The sequence below is a fragment of the Salmo salar genome, chromosome 23, assembly GCF_965601325.2.
Source record: "Salmo salar chromosome 23, fSalSal1, whole genome shotgun sequence".
In the NCBI taxonomy this organism is placed as follows: Eukaryota; Metazoa; Chordata; class Actinopteri; order Salmoniformes; family Salmonidae; genus Salmo; species Salmo salar.
In genome coordinates, this window is record NC_138313.1 from 33756768 (window position 1) to 33777561 (window position 20794).

Sequence of the window (20794 nt, forward strand, 5' to 3'; positions counted from 1 at the left end):
TGCCCTCTTGTGCTCCGTTTCGCATAGTCTAATCCTCCCGTGCACCAATTTGCGTGCCTCGAGCGGGAAGTATGCATTTTGAAAAACACCCAGTATCATTTCTTTTAGACAACGGGTTACGAGCATTACAAATGAAGATTTACCAAACCATCAATTTTTATACAATACGTGATGCTTCAGTCACTAACACTGATTGTCAAGTGACATTTTAGGCGTTCTCTGGCCGTTAGTTATATTCATATTGACTGCCATGTACAGCAAAACTACCCAAGCACTGGTTGATCGTTCCAGAAACTTGGTTTCTAGGGACGCTGTCCATGGTTCTGAAAACAGCATGTCTATGCATAGGAAAATAAAAACATTTAAATATAGGACGAGACACCACAACACTACATAAAGAGCCCTAAGACAACACATGGTAGAAGCACCACATGCAAACATGGTACAAATATTGGGCAGACAACAGCACAAAGGCAAGGTAGAGATAATACATCACGCGAAGCAACTGTCATTAAGAGTGTCCATGATTGAGATGTCAAGCTGCATGAGGCAAATGGGCACACCAGATACTGACTTTTCTGATCCATACGCTTACTTTTAAAAAAAAAAAGGCATCTGACCAACAGATGCATATTGGTATTCCCAGTCATGTGAAATCCATAAATTATGGACGAAAGAATTTATTTAAAGTTGACCGATTTCATTATATGAACTATAACGCAGTAATATATTTGTTGTATGTTGCTTTTATATTTTTGTTCAGTGTAGTATACCAAACATGGGAACATCTTCCTAATTGAGTTGTGCACCCCACACCCTCAGAACAGACTCAATGATCAGGGAATGACTACAAGACGTGGAAAGCGGTCCACAGGAATGCTGGCCCATGTGGACTAACACTTCCACAGTTGTGTCAAGTTGGCTGATGTCCTTTAGATTGTGGACCATTCCTGACACACACGGAACTTGTGGAAAAACCCAGCAGCGCTGCAATTGTTGATACAAACCAGTGCACCTGGAACTACCACACTCCATTCAAAGGCAGTTATATATTTTGTCTTATCCATACAATGTCTCAAGGTTTAAAAATCATTCTTTAACCAGTCTCCTCCCCATTTAATGGCAATTTATTTAACCAGGCAAGTCAGTTAAGAACAAATTCTTATTTACAATGGCCTACCCTGGCAAACTGTGCACAGCCCTATGGGACTCCCAATCATGGCCGGTTGTGATACAGCCTGGAATGGAACCAGGGTCTGTAGTGACGCCTCTAGCACTGAGATGCAGTGCCTTGCGCCACTCGGGAGCCCAAATTGAAGTGGATTACTAAGTGACATCAGTAAAGGATCAGTTTTCACCTGGTCAGTTATGGAAAGAGTGGGTGTTCTACATGTTTTGTATACTCAGTGTATGAAATGTACACATTGATCCACCTGTGTTACCGGTGATCGTAAGGGCAGTCCGCACACAAATTTCCATTCCCACCACCCTCTCCAAAGAATGTCAAACCACAGTTTATATTTTGCATTTTTATTTAATTTATGTTTACAATTCTTCCTAATTGTTTCTCTTAATAAGGTCTTTGCTTTCCTTGTGGAAAATGTTTGTGCCCATGGTGATCTGTACAGTTCTGGTCTCAGTGTTGGGGTGGGGGGGGAATGAGAGGGTAGCCTTTTACAATTTGTCCAGGTAGTTATCCAATGCAGGAATTCCCTCCTTGAGCCCCTTGCGTTTACGTGTGTCAGCCACAATCTGGGAGATCTTGGTGGATGTGTCCTGGGGATCTCCCTGGAGGATCTGCCAGTGGTCAAACACACACTGGGGGAAGGCCTGGCCACCGGTGTTGGAACGCAGGTCCGCTGTGAAACCTGGAGAAGGAACACAGGTATTAGCATATCAATTTGTTTTATACATTAGACATTTACTACAACTCAGGGAATTGTCTAGCCCTGATAAGTGCATATCAGATAAGGGAAAAGTGGACTGCATTTGGTGGGTCACTCACCGAAGGACTCGTTGACAGGCAGGTAAGCCTTGACGATGAACATGGGGGTCCCCATGACCTGGGACTCCTCGAACACGTGACCGCGCTTCCTGTTCAGCACACCGTAGATGCCTCCCACCACCTGCTCAGGACACTGCAGGCAGAGGGGGGAACAAGGTTAACGCCATTGAATTCGATGGTTAACCTGTTATGGCTAGGGGGCAGTATTTTCACGGCTGGATAAAAAACGTACCCGATTTAATCTGGTTACTACTCCTGCCCAGTAACTAGAATATGCATATAATTATTGGCTTTGGATAGAAAACACCCTAAAGTTTCTAAAACTGTTTGAATGGTGTCTGAGTATAACAGAACTCATATGGCAGGCCAAAATCTGAGAAGGTTTCATTCAGGAAGTGGCCTGTCTGACAAGGTGTCGTTCTTCTTGTCTCTGTTTATTGAAGAGTGAGGTTCTTAGCTGTCCCGTGACACTTCCTACGGCTGCCATAGGTTCTCAGAAGGCGGCAAAAAGCGGAATCGTGGCTTTGCAGGCCCTGGCTGAAACAAAGTAGCGCGTTTGGGTAGTGGCTGGTTACAGTACTGTGAGACTCAGGCTCATGCCCGCGTCGACCGAAAGCTTTGTTTTCATTCCTCTGTTTAGCTAAATGGACATTCCCGGTCGGAATATTATCGCTTTTTTACGAGAAAAATGGCATAAAAATTGATTTTAAAAGGCGGTTGACATGCTTCGAAGTACGGTAATGGAATATATAGATTTCTTTTGTCACGAATTGCGCCATGCGCACGACCCTTCTTTACCATTCGGATAGTTTCTGGGACGCACGAACAAAACGGCGCTATTCGGATATAACGATGGATTATTTTGGACCAAACCAACATTTGTTATTGAAGTAGCAGTCCTGGGAGTGCATTCTGACGAAGACAAAAGGTAATCAAACTTTTATAATAGTAAATCTGATTTTGGTGAAGGCTAAACCTGCCGGGTGTCTAAATAGCTAGCCCGTGATGGCTGGGCTATGTACTTAAAATATTGCAAAATGTGCTTTCACCAAAAAGCTATTTTAAAATCGGACATATCGAGTGCATAGAGGAGTTCTGTATCTATAATTCTTAAAATAATTGTTATGCTTTTTGTGAACGTTTATCGTGAGTAATTTAGTAAATTGTTAGCAAATTCCTCCGGAAGTTTGCGGGGGGTATGCTAGTTCTGAACGTCACATGCTAATGTAAAAAGCTGTTTTTTGATATAAATATGAACTTGATTGAACAAAACATGCATGTATTGTATAACATAATGTCCTAGGTGTGTCATCTGATGAAGATCATCAAAGGTTAGTGCTGCATTTAGCTGTCTTCTGGGTTTTTGTGACATATGCTAGCTTGAAAAATGGGTGTCTGATTATTTCTGGCTTGGTACTCTGCTGACATAATCTAATGTTTTGCTTTCGCTGTAAAGCCTTTTTGAAATCGGACAGTGTGGTTAGATAAAGGAGAGTCTTGTCTTTAAAATGCTGTGAAATAGTCATATGTTTGAAAAATGGAAGTTTTTGTATTTTTGAGGAATTTGTAATTCGCGCCACGCCCATCATTGGATATTGGAGCAGGTGTTCCGCTAGCGGAACGTCTAGATGTAAGAGGTTAACGCCAACCTGTATAAGAAAGCTATGCTGTTCAAGGTTGTAGCATTTTTCTAGTCAGGTATCGTATTTTATGGATTTAGCCATCACTTGTTCAGTGTGGTACATGATTTCACATCATAGACATAGTCCTTAGTGAAACCAAACATTTAAGGACATTTTAAATGTCAATTGTAGGCATACCTGAATCTCCACCAGGTAGACAGGCTCCATGAGTCTTGGCTGGGCTGTAAGCTGGCATGCGTACAGCACTCTGCGGGCTGTGGGAATGATCTGACCACCACCACGGTGGATAGCATCCGTGTGGAGGGTCACATCGTGGACGTCAAAGCGGACAGCACGCATATTCTCCTCGCACAGGGCACCCTGGACACAAAATAGTAATGTTTAAGGTATTAAATCAAGCACTTCGGTTTGCTTGACAAATCTACATTCTCAGAAAACTACCCTTGGCGTATTCCCCAACACAGAATTGTGCCTCTTTGAAAGATGGTATGCTTGTTTTAAAGTGACCAACAGAGTAGGAAAAATGACATCCATGAGTCTTGCTTACCTCCTTGACAGCCCACTGGAAGCCAGCCACCACGCTGTCCTTGATCTCGTTCAGGTACTGGACTCCCTTGGTCACGTCCATCAGCAGGTTGGGGCCGGTACCGTCGGGGCCGAAGCACCAGATCTTACGGGCCTCAGACACATCCCACTCGTACTTGTCGGCCAGGAAACGGGCACGGACCTTGAGTTCCTGTCTGGCGCTGACATCACCCTTCTCGATGTCCTCAGCCAGGCCGTCGGGGAAGGGACGGGCTTTCATGTACAGACGGTTGTGTTTGTTGGGGGACTTGGACAGGCACATCTGGTCAGACTCCTCAGACACAGTCTCCCTGTAGGAAACCACCGGGTCAGATTTCTGTTTGGGAGAGTGGAGGAGGTGTTTAATTATTAAATACATCAGTAGGACACTGCTTGTAACGTAACACCATTGTAAACTCTGCAAAAAAAGAAAGGTCCTCTCACTGTCAACAGCGTTTATTTTCAGCAAACGTGTAAATATTTGTATGAACCTAATATTCAACAACCGAGACAAACCAAACAAGTTCCACAGACATGTGACTAACAAATGGAATAATCAAGTCAAAATCAAAAGTCAGTCAGTATCTGGTGTGGCCACCAGCTGCATTAACCTGTTGGGGCTAGGGGGCAGTATTTTCACGGCTGGATAAAAAAACGTACCCGATTTAATCTGGTTACTAATCCTACCCAGTAACTAGAATATGCATATACTTATTATATATGGATAGAAAACACCCTAAAGTTTCTAAAACTGTTTGAATGGTGTCTGAGTATAACAGAACTCATTTGGCAGGCAAAACCCTGAGAGATTCTGACAGGAAGTGGATACCTGATGTGTTGTATTACCTTTAAACCCATGCCATTGAAAAACACAGGGGCTCATTAATGTTTTGGCACTTCCTATTGCTTCCACTAGATGTCACCAGCCTTTAAAGTGTTTTGAGTCTTCTACTGTGAGATCTGACCGAACAAGAGCCTTGGAACGGTGATGGCCCATTAGACTCTGGCGCGCGAGTTCATGTTGGGTACCCTCGTTCCAATACGTTTTAAAACAGAATGCATTCGTCCGCCTTGAATATTATTCATGTTCTGGTTAAAAAAGGCACTAATGATTTATGCTATACAACGTTTGACATGTTTGAACGAACGTAAATATATTTTTTCCCCTCGTTCATGAAGTGAAGTCCGGCGGGCTGAGATCATGTGCTAACAACACGGAGCTTTTTGGACATAAATGAGCTTTTTTGAACAAAACTACATTCGTTATGGACCTGGGATTCCTGGAAGTGACATCTGATGAAGAGAATCAAAGGTAATGGATTATTTACATACTATTTTCGATTTTAGATCTCTCCAACATGGCGCCTAGTCTATCGCAAAGCGTATTTTTCTGGGCGCAGTGCTCAGATTGCAAAGTGTGATTTTCCCAGTAAGGTTATTTTTAAACCTGTAAATCTATAATTCTTTAAATGACAATATAATATTTTACCAATGTTTTCTAATTTTAATTATTTAATTTGTGGTGCTGACTTGACTGCCGGTTATTGGAGGGAAACGATTTCCTGAACATCAACGCCATAGTAAAACGCTGTTTTTGGATATAAATATGAACTTGATAGAACTAAAAACGCATGTATTGTCTAACATAATGTCCTAGGAGTGTCATCTGATGGAGATTGTCAAAGGTTAGTGCATAATTTTAGCTGATTTTATGGTTTTGGTGACGCCTGTCTTTGAATTGACAAAACATTACACACAACTATTGTCAATGTACTGTCCTAACATAATCTAACTTTATGCTTTCGCCGTAAAACCTTTTTGAAATCGGACAACGTGGTTAGATTAAGGAGATGTTTATCTTTCAAAGGGTGTAAGATAGTTGTATGTTTGAAAAATTTGAATTTTGACATTTGGATTCAAATTTGCCGCTCTTGAAATGCACCTGCTGTTGATAGGGTGCACCACGGGTGGCACGCTAGCGTCCCACATAGCCCCAAGAGGTTAAGTACTGCACCAGATTTGCTGTGAGATGTTACCCCACTCCTCCACCAAGGCACCTGTAAGTTCCCGGACATTTCTGGGGGGAATGGCCCTAGCCCTCACCCTCCGTTCCAACAGGTCCCAGACGTGCTCAATGGGATTGAGATCCGGGCTCTTCGCTGGCCTTGGCAGAAAACTGACATTTCTGCCTTGCAGGAAATCACACACAGAACAAGCAATATGGCTGGTGGCATTGTCATGCTGGAGGGTCATGTCAGGATGAGCCTGCAGGAAGGGTACCACATGAGAGGATGTCTTCCCTGTAACGCACAGCGTTGAGATTGCCTGCAATGACAACAAGCTCAGTCCGATGATACTGTGACACACCGCCCCAGACCATGACGGACCCTCCACCTCGATCCCGCTCCAGAGTACAGGCCTCGGTGTAACGCTCATTCCTTCGACGATAAACGCGAACCCATCATCACGCCTGGTGAGACAAAACTGCGACTCATCAGTGAAGAGCACTTTTTGCCAGTCCTGTCTGGTCCAGCGACGGTGGGTTTGTGCCCATAGGCGACGTTGTTGCCGGTGATGTCTGGTGAGGACCTGCCTTACAACAGGCCTACAAGCCCTCAGTCCAGCCTCTCTCAGCCTATTGCAGACAGTCTGAGCACTGATGGAGGGATTGTGCGTTCCTGGTGTAACTCAGTTGTTGCCATCTTGTACATGTCCCGCAGGTGTGATGTTCGGATGTACCGATCCTGTGCAAGTGTTACATGTGGTCTGCCACTGCGAGGACGATCAGCTGTCCGTCCTGTCTCCCTGTAGCGCTGTCTTAGGCTCTCACAGTACAGACATGGCAATTTATTGCCCTGGCCACTTCTGCAGTCCTCATGCCTCCTTGCAGCATGCCTAAGGCACGTTCACGCAGATGTGCAGGGACCCTGGGCATCTTTCTTTTGGTGTTTTTTAGAGTCCGTAGAAAGGCCTCTTTAGTGTCCTAAGTCTTCATAACTGTGACCTTAATTGCCTACCGTCTAAGCTGGTAGTGTCTTAACGACCGTTCCACAGTTGAATGTTAATTATTTTTGGTTCATTGAACAAGCATGGGAAAGTGTTTAAACCCTTTACAATGAAGATCTGAAGTTATTTGGATTTTTACGAATTATCTTTTAAAGACAGGGTCCTGAAAAAGGGACATTTCTTTTTTTGCTAAGTTTAGAAGTGATCATGTGAAAGCCCTACATGTAACAAGGCATGGAGGACTAGTGTACCTTCAGTGGAATGCAGGCATGGTCCTCCTCCAGATCCTTGAGGCAGATCTCCAGATGCAGCTCACCGGCTCCAGCGATAATGTGCTCTCCAGACTCCTCGATGATACACTGCACCATGGGGTCAGACTTGGCTAGACGCTTCAGGCCCTCCACCAGCTTAGGCAGGTCAGCAGGGTTCTTAGCCTCCACAGCCACTCTCACCACAGGACTGACACTGAACTTCATCACCCTCATGTTGTGGGCCTGCTCGAAGGTAGTGATGGTCCCGGTCTTCACCAGGTACTGGTCCACTCCAACCAGACCAACAATGTTGCCGCATGGCACGTCCTCGATGGGCTCAATGTAACGTCCCATCATCAGAATGGTCCTAATGAGGAACAGGAGTCAGTCAACTGTTCAATTATGGGCAAGAGCTTATACAGCATTTAAATGTGCTACTCCCATGCATGCGCTTTGTGCTTACTGCATGTTCACAGATTTACATGTTTTTCATGGATTGCGAGAGACAAATTACAAAGTATGGCCATTTGAAGTGTAGCTTTCCAGAGTACCAACCTCTGAATTGGTTTGAGGTAGAGGTCCTCTTTCTTTCCAGGGGTGAAGTTTGGTCCCATAATGCGCACCTTTTGGCCGGAAGACACGCAACCGGAGAAGACACGGCCAAAGGCGTAGAAGCGTCCCTTGTCGGTGGTGGGCACCATCTTGGAGATGTACATCATCAAGGGAGCCTTGGGGTCACAGTTCTTGATACCTTAGAGGAGACAGTTGGGTTAACAGACCAGTATATGGTACTATCCATGTTTCCAGATGAGTGCAGATGAAGGAAAGGAGAGGTTGTAGTCTTACCCATGGCAGCTTCATCGTCACCAGGTCCTTCATAGAGCAGTTCACAACGGTACTTCTGGGCCGTGACAGGGGAGGGCAGGTGGATGGTGATCATCTGGAGCAGGGCCTCTCCGGCTGGCAGCCAGCGACGCATCACAGCCTTCAGCAGTGGCTTGCCCTCCTTCTCCTTGTCCTCATTGTCCAGCTTGATGTCCAGCTTCTCTATCAACTTGGCCGTCTCCTCCTTCTTGAAGTTCATGATGGCGTCAAACACCTATAGCAGAAACAGCAGTTAAACGTAAAATGGGTGGACCATACAATAAAATACAGATGGCTCATATGGGGAGAGGTAACTATAGAATTGCCTTTGCCATGCGTCAGACTGCAGTTTATCATCACTGGACAATCAGGTCAAAGTGAAGAATGTATTAAGTCATCATTTATAGGCATAAAGCTCTAAAAGGCAAAACACGAAATGCACTTTCCTGGTCAGACCTACACGGCTGGTATCTATCCCCTTTCACCTGGCCTAATGCTAAACATGGTTAAAGTCATGTCTCCACTCACCTTGAAGATGGGGTCTAGGACGAGCTGAGAGAAGGTACGGGGGAGCTTCTTTCCATCAGGTCCGTTGGCAGACTTGCTGAACTTGCCAGTGGCTGGGTCGAAAAACCTGAAGGGGGAAAAATATCACCATTTAACTACAGTGCAAACTGACAAGGCTTGACATGTACCAGGCAATCTGGCAGGAGCTAGTTCAGGAAAATGTGGCAGATGATTACAAGGTTGAAAGTGACTGGTCCCTCACCTTTCACCCCACAGCTTCTTCATCATGTCCTCCACCTTCTTGCAGCGCTCTGCAGGTCCTAGTTGTGCATCACCCTTGGCAGCAAACTTCATCACGTACATTTCAGCAAACTGCTTCAAGGTGAAGGCCCATCCGTGGAGTCCCGACCCAAAGCCAACAGTTCCAATGACTGGGTCAATCTGTAAGAGAATAGTTGTTACTACTAGGGCAGGGTTGATACAAAGCCAAGAAACTAGAATTCTATTTCCAGAGAAACACTTTCAATATTCATGTAAATAGCAGTTTTGTCATTAGGTGCAAAACAGAACTGGAACAATGCCACAATTTCACAGGTGAATTGTCAACAATTTCTGACAAGGCATTGTACAGCCAACATAAGTTGCTTACCATGATAGCGCCCATAGGACCACTCTCATCTTCTCCGTAAGTGGCAATGATGACGTTGACATTCTCCACGATGCGCTGGAAGGTCTGGAACAAATCCTCTGGCTCCAGCTGCAGCTCCAGCAGGGCACGGTCCATCTTGTTCATCATCAGCACGGGCTTGATACGCTCAGCAATGGCCTGCCTGAGCACGGTCTCCGTCTGCACACACACACCTGGGCAGGGACGGACAAAGGCAGATGGTGAGCTAGGAAAATGTTGAGAACAAATGGATTGGTTTGTTGACTGACTCCTACTCCTTTTTATAATATACCTCGTAATCATGGAACCTAGCATCAATATGACATCCTGTATGACAGATGTCTGAAAATAAAGAAATACTTGTTCACAAAAAGTATAGAACATGCCATCATTTTTTACAGAAATGAAAGCATGATCGTGTCTGACATAACTAGGGTGCAAGTCGTCCTTACCTGACACGCAGTCCACAACAACCAGGGCTCCATCAGTGACACGGAGAGCGGCTGTGACCTCAGAGGAGAAGTCAACGTGGCCTGGAGAGTCAATCAGGTTGATGAGAAACCCAACGCCATCTTTGCACTGCTTGATGAAGGCCATATCGTTCTCCGAGAGTTCGTAGTACATGGAGATGGCACTGCAGTGGAAGAAAGTGTTAGTCCACTCAGAGGCCAGCCAAAACCTCTCCTTACTTCTGCCCAGTCAGAAGAAATGTTAATGTGCCATCGGCCAGGGGACACTCACGTAGACTTGATGGTAATGCAGCGCTCCTGCTCGTCCTTTCGTGTGTCGGTGAAACGGGTCTCTCCGGCGCGGGATCCCGCGATGATACCAGCCTTCGACACCAGCGAGTCTGTCAGGGTGGACTTACCATGGTCGACGTGCGCAATCACAGACATGTTACGGATGTTGGACTTCTTGTCCATGATGGCACGGATTTGGTCTACGGTAAAGTTCACCTACGGGGGGGGGGGGGGGGGTGTATTATTAATGTAGAGCTGGGATGATACCGAAAATTAGACGCCATCCATATCGATCACTTACCACAGGCATTTTGCTAACGTCGCACATTGCGACAAGTAGCCTATACTAGGGAAATGTGAAGTTTGAAATTAAACAAGTTTGCTAATACAATTGATGGCTACAACCTAGGGCCAGGCAATATAAAATTAATTCAAATGTATGTTTTACACGATGGTCCAAATGCCTGTATCACAAGAGTCAAAGGTTTATTTCTCTCTCCGTTTTTATGAGTTTGTCTTTTTGGTCTCGTCCCCTTTGCTCCTTCCCCAAACAGCAACAAAGACGAAAGGGCAACTTTTCCCTTTAACAAGCAGTTTCAACACGCTATTTACATTTGAAGTTTGATGCAACATAAAAATGTGTCATATGGACACCAACATTATTTTACTGTAATAGAGAAATTAACCTTTGTAACAATACCCCTTTAATGTCTCAACCCAACATTTTTTGAAGAGAGCAAACCCTATTAAGACAGGAGTATCAATGGACAGGAATGTGGAAAATGTATGCTCAGTTTCTGCTGCGTGCGGCAGGCCTACCGCAATGGGCCTGGTAGTAGAGTAGTGCGCACTGTGTTGTAATGGGTACTGTGTTGTGAAGAGTTATGAAATTGTAATGTCATGTAATTGAATATAACTGCCTTAACCCACTAAGGCCGATGTCCACGCCCCAGCGGAATCTAATTAGCATAATGAAGAATGCCTATAAAAAGCCGTCCATTTAAGCAAGAGTTCTCTTCATTGGATGCATCTCAAGTCACCGACACTTCCGCATCTAAGGTGAAAGAGCTAGAGCGGTGTTTGTTACACCATGAGACATCCCGAAAATTGATCTTCAAACAAAATCGTCTGTAGCGTCCGAACAGTTTGGCCCACAAAACTATTATAGTTTGGCCTACAAAAAAAATAGTATGACCCCTCTATTACGACCCCCACAAGCGTATTGGGAAACGTCTGAAGTTGATACAGCCAATCTGCCAACTTCTGTCGGTAGTGTCCGAACCGGTCGGACTACACACTAAACATGATCCTTCTGTGTAAAGGGTGAGAAGCTCACAAACACGGTTGTTTTGCAACAGGACACCCACAGGTCTGAAGACTCATCTGAAGGTTCCCCGGTACCAGCTGTTTAAAAAAAAAAAATTGAAGTATATATGGAGACTGTTTACTGACAAAAAGGGGTTAAATATCTCTCAGATATAGGATAGACACCCCAGAACAAATGTCCTTTAGAATTTCTTTTTGGGGGGGGGGGGCTGTTTTTTTCTCAATTCGTTTGATACTTCAAGGAGTCTTAAAATTCAAAATCAAATAGCAAAATGATCCTTGGTATGACGTAAATCAATTCCATATAGCCTAGTAGAAGGACAGGCGGGTGTATTCATAACAGTTCAACTGTTATACCTTGTTAGCAAGCAAATAGATCCAAGTTGGCTAGACTTTAAATATAAAGATTAGGCGTTACTCACTAGCAAGGTGGGCTTGAGCTTGAGTGTTTATGAGACCGGTGTTAATTTTCTATATTGCCTGCTACCAGAAGTTGGTCATTAGTACCGTAATTTCCGGACTATTAAGCGCACCTGAATAAGCCGCACCCACTGAATTTAAAAAATATATATTATTTTGAACTTAAATAAGCCGCACATGTCTATAAGCCGCAGGTGCCTACCGGTACATCGAAACAAATTAACTTTACACAGGCTTTAACGAAACACGGCTTCTAACAAAAAAAATAAAAATCAGCAGTAAGCTTTAGTTGTCTTTTTGCACTGAGTCAATTCCTCATGCTGCTGTTTCCAACGTCTTATCATCGACTCATTAAGACCAAGCTCCCGTGCAGCAGCTCTATTTCCTTTTCCAACAGCCAGGTCAATCGCCTTCAACTTGAAAGCTGCATTATATGCATTTCTCCGTGTCTTTGCCATGATGAGGGTGACAAAATGACTACTGTAATCAGAATGATGTGAAGTTTGAGAGCGCTCGATTTAATCTAAACAGTAAACAAAAAAGTTGTTTGACCTTAACCCATTCAGCAATTTCATTGGTCTAATGAAAGCTTCATGCCACCAAAAAACTGAGCATGTCACAGAATGTGTAAAAAAAAAACAATATTGAAATTAGCCGCGTCATTGTTTAAGCTGCGAGGTTCAAAGCCTGGGAAAAAGGTTGCGGCTTATAGTCCGGAATTTAGGGTAATGGATGTGCATCGTTCTGGTTAAATTTGTACCAAAAAGGACATTTTCATAAACTTGAAAGCCAGATTAGAGAGTGCAAGAAAAGCAGGTTAAACCATTTAAAAAAAAATTATCAAATCATTAGTGAGTTATGGTTAGCCTTCTATTTAGCCTAGGTATCATTTTTAGTCCTGAATTCATTACATTTTCCCAGACTTTTTGTAATGCAGTGTATTGCAACAAAGCGTATTTATAGAATGGTAAAAAAAACAGATCTACAGTGCAAGTATTCAGACCCCTTGACTTTTTACACATTAAGTTATAGCCTTATCAATTTTAGAATATTCCCCCCCCCCCCCCAATCTACACACACATTTATAAAAACAGAAATACCTTATTTACATAAGTATTCAGACCAGGTGCATCCTGTTTCCATTGATCATCCATTAGCAGTTTCTACAACTTGATTGGAGTCCACCTGGTGTAAATTCAGTTGATTGGACATGATTTGGAAAGGCACACACCTGTCTATATGATGTCCCACAGTTGACAGTGCATGTCAAGGCAAAAACTTTCCGTAGAGCTCAGACAGAATTGTGTCCGGGAACAGATCTGGGGAAGGGTACCCCCCCCAAAAAACTCTGCAGCATTTAAGGTCCAAGAACAATGACCATCATTCTTCCTAAAGCTGGCCACACGGCCAAACTGAGCAATCGTGGGAGAACCCAATGGTCTCCAGAGTTACTCTGGAGATCGTAGAACCTTCCAGAAGAACAACCATTTCTGCAGCACTCCACCAAACAGGCCTTTATTGTAGAGTGGCCAGACATAAGCCACTCAGTAAAAGGCACATGACAGCCCGCTTGGAGTTTGCCAAAAGGCACCTCAAGGACTCTCAGACCACGAGAAACACGATTCTGTGGTCTAATGAAACCAAGATTTAACTCTTTGGCCTGAATGCCAACAGCCACATCTGGAGGAAACCTGCCACCATTCCTACAGGGAAGCATGGTGGTGGCACCATCTTGCTGTGGGGATGTTCTTCAGCAGGAGGGACTGGGAGACTAGTCAGGATTGAGGGAAAGATGAACAGAGCAAAGTACAGAGATCCTTTATGAAAACCTAGACTGGAGCGAAGGTTCACCTTCCAACAGGACAACGACCCTAAGCACACAGCAAAGACAATGCAGGAGTGGCTTCGGGACAAGTCTCTGAATGTTCTTGAGTGGCTCAGCCAGAGCCCAGACTTGAACTTGATCGAACATCTCTGGAGACCTGAAAATAGCTGTGCAGCGACGCACCCAATCCAACCTGCGTGAAAGGATCTGCAGAGAAGAATGGGAGAAACTCCCCAAATACAACTGCCAAGCTTACAGCGTCATACCCAAGAAGACTTGAGGCCGTAATCACTGTCAAAGGTGATTCAAAGTACCAAGTACTTTGTTCTGAGTTTGAATACTTATGTGATAATTTATCAAATTGTTTTAAACTTGTTTTTGCTTTGTCATTATGGGGCATTGTGTGTAGATTGAGGGGACATTTTTTATATATTCAATTTTAGAATAGGACTAACAAAATGTGTAAAAAGCCAAGGGGTTTGAATACTTTTCAAATGCACTGTAAATTTGGAGAAAAAAAAAATTAGGCCACGTCAACCAGCCCTACTACAACCACAAAATGAGTCGTTTAAAGGATAACAAATAAAATAAAACTGGCGCACATGTTAAACTTCTCATTCGATAGAATTGAGGCCGTTTATTGCGATATGGATTTTTGTCCATAACGCCCACTAGTATAGAAGCAGTCTCCCCGTGTCCTCCCACATTAATATTTAGTATAACCAGCTTTGGCAGCCTCAGCCTTATTACTTATTTACATGGCCACACCGACGCCATCGTCCAGCTCTCCTAGCTTCGGGAATTGACAGTATTTAAGTGACAATGCCCAAAAAGCCAGTGTTGGAGGATAAACCAGCAAACCATGCCAATATATCAACCAAACAATGGCTTCAAGGGCATTAGCACTTTATTACAACGGGTTACCAACATTCGAATAATGATTGCCTTGTTTTCATAAATCTTATTTTGATTCATTTATTCATCCCCATTTCATCCTTCTACAAGATAGTCCCAACAAATCTAGGGTTGCTACCCAAGCTGGCTTTTAATTTAACTAGGTAAGTCCGTTAAGAACAAATTCTTATTTACAATGACAGCCTACACCGGCCAACGTGAGGCCAATTGTGCGCCGCCCTATGAGACTCCCAATCATGGCAGGTTGTGATACAGCCTGGATTCAAACCAGGGTGTCTGTAGTGACGGCTCTAGTACTGAGATGCAGTGCCTTAGACCACTGCGCCACTCGGGAGTTTAAGCGGTGTTCTTTTTTTCTTTTTCCAATGGACATTTTCTTTGTATATTTCCATAAAAATGATGCCAGCTGATTCATGATTGACTGGCTGGGAAACGCTGCCTGCCTGCCTCGTCCCGACACGTTCATTACTATGGGACACCTGGAGATCAAATTTGAATATTGAAACAATGTTGCAAATGTTGGAGACAGACAGGAAGGTTTATACAAATTTTTGCAGTTGAAAACTAAATGTTAGTCCAAAAGAAATGTGAGAATGTCTAGATGCTATTTATAGTGGAGATCAAGTTTATAAATTGCCTGGCCGGGCTGATATGGAACAGTAAATAGGCCTTTTTAAAGTCATTGATTTAGCAGGTGGTAACTTGTGGAATAGACACCGGCTGCAATGTGGTTTTAACCAATCAGCATTCAGGATTAGACCCACCCATTGTATAAACTCATTATGTAGGGAGGTCTAACAAAAGGTATGAGAATGGCTGATTCTGCATTGCTATAAACCGTGGAATGCAGTACCATTAGAACAGATATGACGCACTGAAAGCTGATGCATTGGGGACCTGGCACGCAGACAGTCAGGAGCATGCTCGCCGGTTAGCTGACAGAACTTTATTAGCCAACTTCATGCTTTAATCGTTCAATGCTAGGCAACCAAAAACAGTAAAACTGCAGTAAATGGTGCATATAGGTTGGCAAGGAGCACCAGGTGGAAAATGTGTCTAGCCATCAAAAGTTAACTCTCAAGTTTGCTACTAAGTTAATTAAGCAATTATGGGTGGTGTGGTATATGGCCAATATAACACAGCTATGGGCTGTTCTTATGCATGACGAAACGCAGAGTGCCTGGACACAGCCCATAGCCGCGTTATATTGGCCATATCACAAACCCCAGAGGTAACCAACATAATTAGACCAGTAAAAATAAATGTTTAGTCATACCCGTGGTATACGTTCTGATGTAAAGTACCTAAGTAAAAATGCTTTAAAGTACTACTTAACTAGTTTTTTGGGGTCTCTGTACTTTACTATTTATATTTTGGACTACTTTTACTTCACTACATTCCTAATGAAAATTGTACTTTTTACTCCATATATTTTACCTGACACCGAAAAGTACTAGTCACATTTTGAATGCTTAGCATTACAGGAAAAAGGTAAAACTCATACACATATCAAGATAATGTCCCTGGTCATCCCCTACTACCTCAGATCTGGTGGACTCACTAAACAGAAATGCTGCCTTTGTAAATTATGTCTGAGTGTTGTGTGCCCCTGGTGGTCAAATAAAAATTGTGCCTTCTGGTTTGCTAAATATAAGCAATTTGATGTATAGTATTTACTTTCCCTCAAGTATCACAATTTAGTATTTCTTCCACCACTGTACTTAAGTACATTTAAAATCTGATACCTTTAGACTTTTACTTTAGTCATTTTATAAGGTATCTTTACTTTTACACAAGTATGACAATTGAGTACCCCCCCCCCGTCCCCCATCTCTGATATACCACGGCTGTCAGCCAATCAGCATTCAGGGCTCGACGACCCAGTTTATACCTAACGTTAGAAATCTACTTAACCGGTGAACGATCAGACAAAAGTAGGCCTCGATGCAATTGCCAGAAATATAAACGTCAGCTTATTATACCTGGCTGCCATTTAATACAACCAAGTAGCGGGTTAGCGAGTTATATAGACTAAAACACCAGCTGTTTCTGAATAGTAAACCGAAAAGATTTCAACTCGAGAACATAGCCATTAAGGGTAGAGTGTCATTGTAAATAAGAATTTGTTCTTAAACCGACGTGCGTAGTTAAAAAGGTTATACAAAAATAATAAAAGACAATTATTGCCAAGAGAACGCTTTGACAGCGCAGCCTGTATAGGCCACGTATACAGACAGCTAGCTTTTATGACATGCCGGCATCCTGCACACGCCAGTATTTGAACATAGCGGTAGTTTATTAACCTTGGCCAGTTAACTAGCAAACTAGCAAACCTCGGACAAACAATTTGTAAACATAACACAGACAGGATTAGTTCTAACGTTTGCGTCACTGGATATGGGACCAATACTAGAAGTGCAAGACATGATAATCGACCGCTATGGGAACAAGCCACTGACCGGCACTTCAACACTTAGTTTCATGCTAGTACCTCATTTTAAGGACATTACAGTTAAAGGTGGCCTCTGGCATGGGGCATTATCAAACAGGGTGAAAACTGGCATAGTTGGGGACATTTGGGTGTCTGCATTACTGTGCAGAAACAGGTCTGTTCACACAAATTGGGTGCCATTTTGTTCAAAGTCCTAGTAACCACATATCATCTATCTTCTTAGTGTCAGACATTTTACACTTTAAAGTTATAACTGAAGTAGCAGAAAACATGATCACACTATACTACTATTCCCCAAACGAAAATACTTATCCAACTCACCATTTTGACGGATGGTTATGGATTCCCTTCGTGGAAAAAGAGTCACGAAATGTTATACTGCCCACCTCACGAGGGCATAGGCAGGGAAGAGAGTAATTACGTCAACAGGCACGCATTTATACTGCTCACGTGCTGCGTAAGGACGCAAAATCTTGACACGCAGTCTACTGAGACAGAGAGGTGCGCATTTTGTGACAGAAAAAACAAACACTTTCTCTGATGACCATGTGTAGCATTCTACACTGGTGGGCAATGGCCTACAAGAATTGACGAATAATTATACTTCTACGAAATTAGGTTGAATTAACGTCAAACAGTCATCGCTAGAGGGTTCCTTACGCGCCACACCCAGGTACAACAATAGACGTTTCACTGCACACATCTTCCCTCGCCCAACCAGCCGTTTATGACGTAAAACGAATAACAGTGCCATCTGACGGATGGTTGGGCTACGACCTGACCTGATCGTGTTGTCAGAACTTCAGAAATTGTTGAATTACAGTACTTTAGCAATATATAATTTAGCAGTTCGACAGTAGGTGTAGTGGAATCGCAAGTATGTTTATCCATGTAAATTATACCCAAAGAAAATTCACTTCTATTTTAGGCTACATGGGTCAGCTCACCCAAAGTAAAAGTAGGACTGTGCTTTTCCATTCCTCAAAAATCATTTAAAATAAAACGTATTCCTGATTTATTTCAACCCATTTGTTTGGTCCTCAATCACAAACAAAAATATTTAGATTGGATTTTAAATCAAATCGTGCATATATTTCCCATTCATTTTGCATTGAGGCCAGCTTGCTAGGGTAGCTCTAATGCAGATAAAAGGGAAGCGATAGATTAGAGTACACAATTTGAAATTGATGAAATATCCCATGTAAAGTGAAAGCTATGGAAAAAGCTATGGAAAAATGTCTTCGCTTTAATTCAAAATGTCTTGTTATTATTGCACTCCCACTGCCAGTTGTCACGTTACTTGGTCAAGTCATCCAGCAGGTGGTGCCTCTGTGCTGAGTTCAGACCTCATTCTGCATCACTAGCGAGTTCCAACTACATTCTAACTCTCAACCTGAAGTGCCATAAAACAGTGTGTGAAAGCTGTGGAAAAATGGCTTTGCTTTATTTCAAACAATGTCTTGTTATTATTGCACTCCCACAGTGAAGGTCTGATAGTTGCCACGTCACTTGTTCAAGTCATCCAGCAGGTGGTGCCTCTGTGCTGAGTTCAGACCTCATTCTGCATCACTAGCGAGTTCCAACTACTTTCTAACTCTCAATCTGAAGTGCCATAAAACACTGGTGTTACCTAAGGTATTATCTAAAGATAGTACAGTAAAACATAGACTTATACAACAGAATGTCCTGTTCCACACCCAAAAGGTCAACATTGTTAGAGCTGTTTTAAGGAGCATGACATACAATACCAGTCAAAAGTTTGGACACACCTACTCATTCAAGCGTTTTTCTTTATTTTTTAAATATTTTCTATATTGTAGAATAATAGTGAAGACATCAACACTATGAAATAACACATGGAATCAAATAGTAAGCAAAAAAGTGTTAAACAAATTAAAATATATTTTATATTTGAGATTCTCATGAAGCTAGTTGAGAGAATGCCAAGAGAGTGCAAAGCTGTCATCAAGGCCAAGGGTGGCTACTTTGAAGAATCTCAAATATAAAATATATTTAAAATTGTTTAACACTTTTTTAGTTATTACATGATTCCATATGTGTTATTTGATAGTTTCACTATTATTATACAATGTAGAAAAAAAATATATATATTTAAAACAGCCTAAATCCAGACAAATTTTTCAATACTTTTAGATTTACTTTCACTGAGATGGAGACATCTGGTCAATATGATGAGGCGTGCATCAAGCTGATATTCAAAACATTGTATGTGATTGAAATCCCACATTGTGTATTGGACGGTCGGTCACAAGACGCAGGCCTCCTAACTGTCCCTAGATTTCTAAGCAAACAGCTGGAGGTTGGGATTTCTCCTATAGAGCTCCATTTTTATGGAATGGTCTGCCTACCCATGTGAGAGACGCAGACTCGGTCTCAACTTCTAAGTCTTTACTGAAGACTCATCTCTTCAGTAGGTCTTATGATTGAGTGTAGTCTGGCCCAGGAGTGTGAAGGTGAACGGAAAGGCACTGGAGCAACGAACCGCCCTTGCTGTCTGTGCCTGGCCGGTTCCCCTCTCTCCACTGGGATTCTCTGCCTCTAACCCTATTACAGGGGCTGAGTCACTGGCTTACTGGTGCTCTTCCATGCCGTCCCTAGGAGGGGTGCGTCACTTGAGCGGGTTGAGTCACTGACGTGATCTTCCTGTCTGGGTTGGTGCCCACCCTTGGGTTGTGCCGTGGCGGAGATCTTTGTGGGCTATACTCAGCCTTGTCTCAGGATGGTAAGTTGGTGGTTGAAGATATCCCTCTAGTGGTGTGGGGGCTGTGCTTTGGCAAAGTGGGTGGGGTTATATCTTGCCTGTTTGGCCCTGTCCGGGTGTATCGTCGGACTTTCTTTCTTTCTCTCTCTCAGAGGACCTGAGGCCTAGGACCATGCCTCAGGACTACCTGGCCTGATGACTCCTTGCTGTCCCCAGTCCACCTGGCCGTGCTGCTGCTCCAGTTTCAACTGTTCTGCCTGCGGCTATGGAACCCTGACCTGTTCACCGGACGTGCTACCTGTCCCAGACCTGCTATTTTCAACTCTCTAGAGACAGCAGGAGCGGTAGAGACACTCTGAATGATCGTCTATGAAAAGCCAACTGACATTTACTCATGAGGTGCTGACCTGTTGCACCCTCAACAACCACTGTGATTATTATTATTTGACCCTGCTGGTCATGTATGAACATTTGAACATCTTGGCCATGTTTTGTTATAATCTCCACCCAGCATAGCCAGAAGAGGACTGGCCACCCCTCATAGCCTGGTTCCTCTCTAGGTTTCTTCCTAGGTTCTGGCCTTTCTAGGGAGTTTTTCCTAGCCACTGTGCTTCTACACCTGCATTTCCTGCTGTTTGGTGTTTTAGGCTGGGTTTCTGTACAGCACTTTGAGATATCAGCTGATGTAAGAAGGGCTTTATAAATACATTTGATTTGATTTGACTTCTGCTGATTGGGCGAGAAGTTGAACGCAGACTGATTCTGATTGTGCATAGACCAAGACTGTTCAAAACCATTCAGAGTGACCAAGAGAATAACCAGTAATCTGCTCTGACTCAGTCTGCAAAGTGCTCTCTTTTTTTCAAGTATCATTCGGACCAAATAGA

The 20794-nt window shown here is 43.2% G+C and overlaps 1 protein-coding gene and 1 non-coding gene across 3 annotated transcripts; both read right to left on the reverse strand.

Annotated features, from left to right (window-relative positions):
* Positions 1-1514: 1514 nt before the first annotated feature.
* ef2 (Elongation factor 2) lies at positions 1515-17574 on the reverse strand. Of its 2 annotated transcripts, NM_001139994.1 has the most exons (13): positions 17507-17574; positions 10249-10463; positions 9960-10141; positions 9490-9701; positions 9103-9281; positions 8862-8967; positions 8316-8568; positions 8025-8220; positions 7470-7836; positions 4196-4549; positions 3826-4008; positions 2006-2138; positions 1515-1868 (listed from the first exon to the last, which is right to left on the reverse strand). In NM_001139994.1, the coding sequence occupies exons 1-13, from the start codon at positions 17507-17509 to the stop codon at positions 1675-1677; spliced, it is 2577 nt and encodes an 858-aa protein (NP_001133466.1). In that variant the 5' UTR covers positions 17510-17574; the 3' UTR covers positions 1515-1674. The 2 variants fall into 2 exon arrangements, with proteins under 2 accessions (NP_001133466.1, XP_014024748.1); XM_014169273.2 differs by lacking the exons at positions 10249-10463; positions 17507-17574 and adding an exon at positions 9800-9849.
* Positions 8670-8738, reverse strand: LOC123729982 (small nucleolar RNA SNORD37). The gene has a single exon (XR_006761676.1). It is a non-coding gene; the product is annotated as a small nucleolar RNA SNORD37 (small nucleolar RNA).
* Positions 17575-20794: the final 3220 nt, after the last annotated feature.

What these genes read in the sequence shown, in the direction of transcription:
- ef2 (NM_001139994.1), bottom strand. An exon ending in TCCAGTGGGCTGTCAAGGAG is followed by an intron (nt 4,009 to 4,195) that starts GTAAGCAAGACT and finishes TTTTGTGTCCAG; the next exon opens with GGTGCCCTGTGCGAGGAGAA. An exon ending in TCTACCTGGTGGAGATTCAG is followed by an intron (nt 2,139 to 3,825) that starts GTATGCCTACAA and finishes CTCTGCCTGCAG; the next exon opens with TGTCCTGAGCAGGTGGTGGG.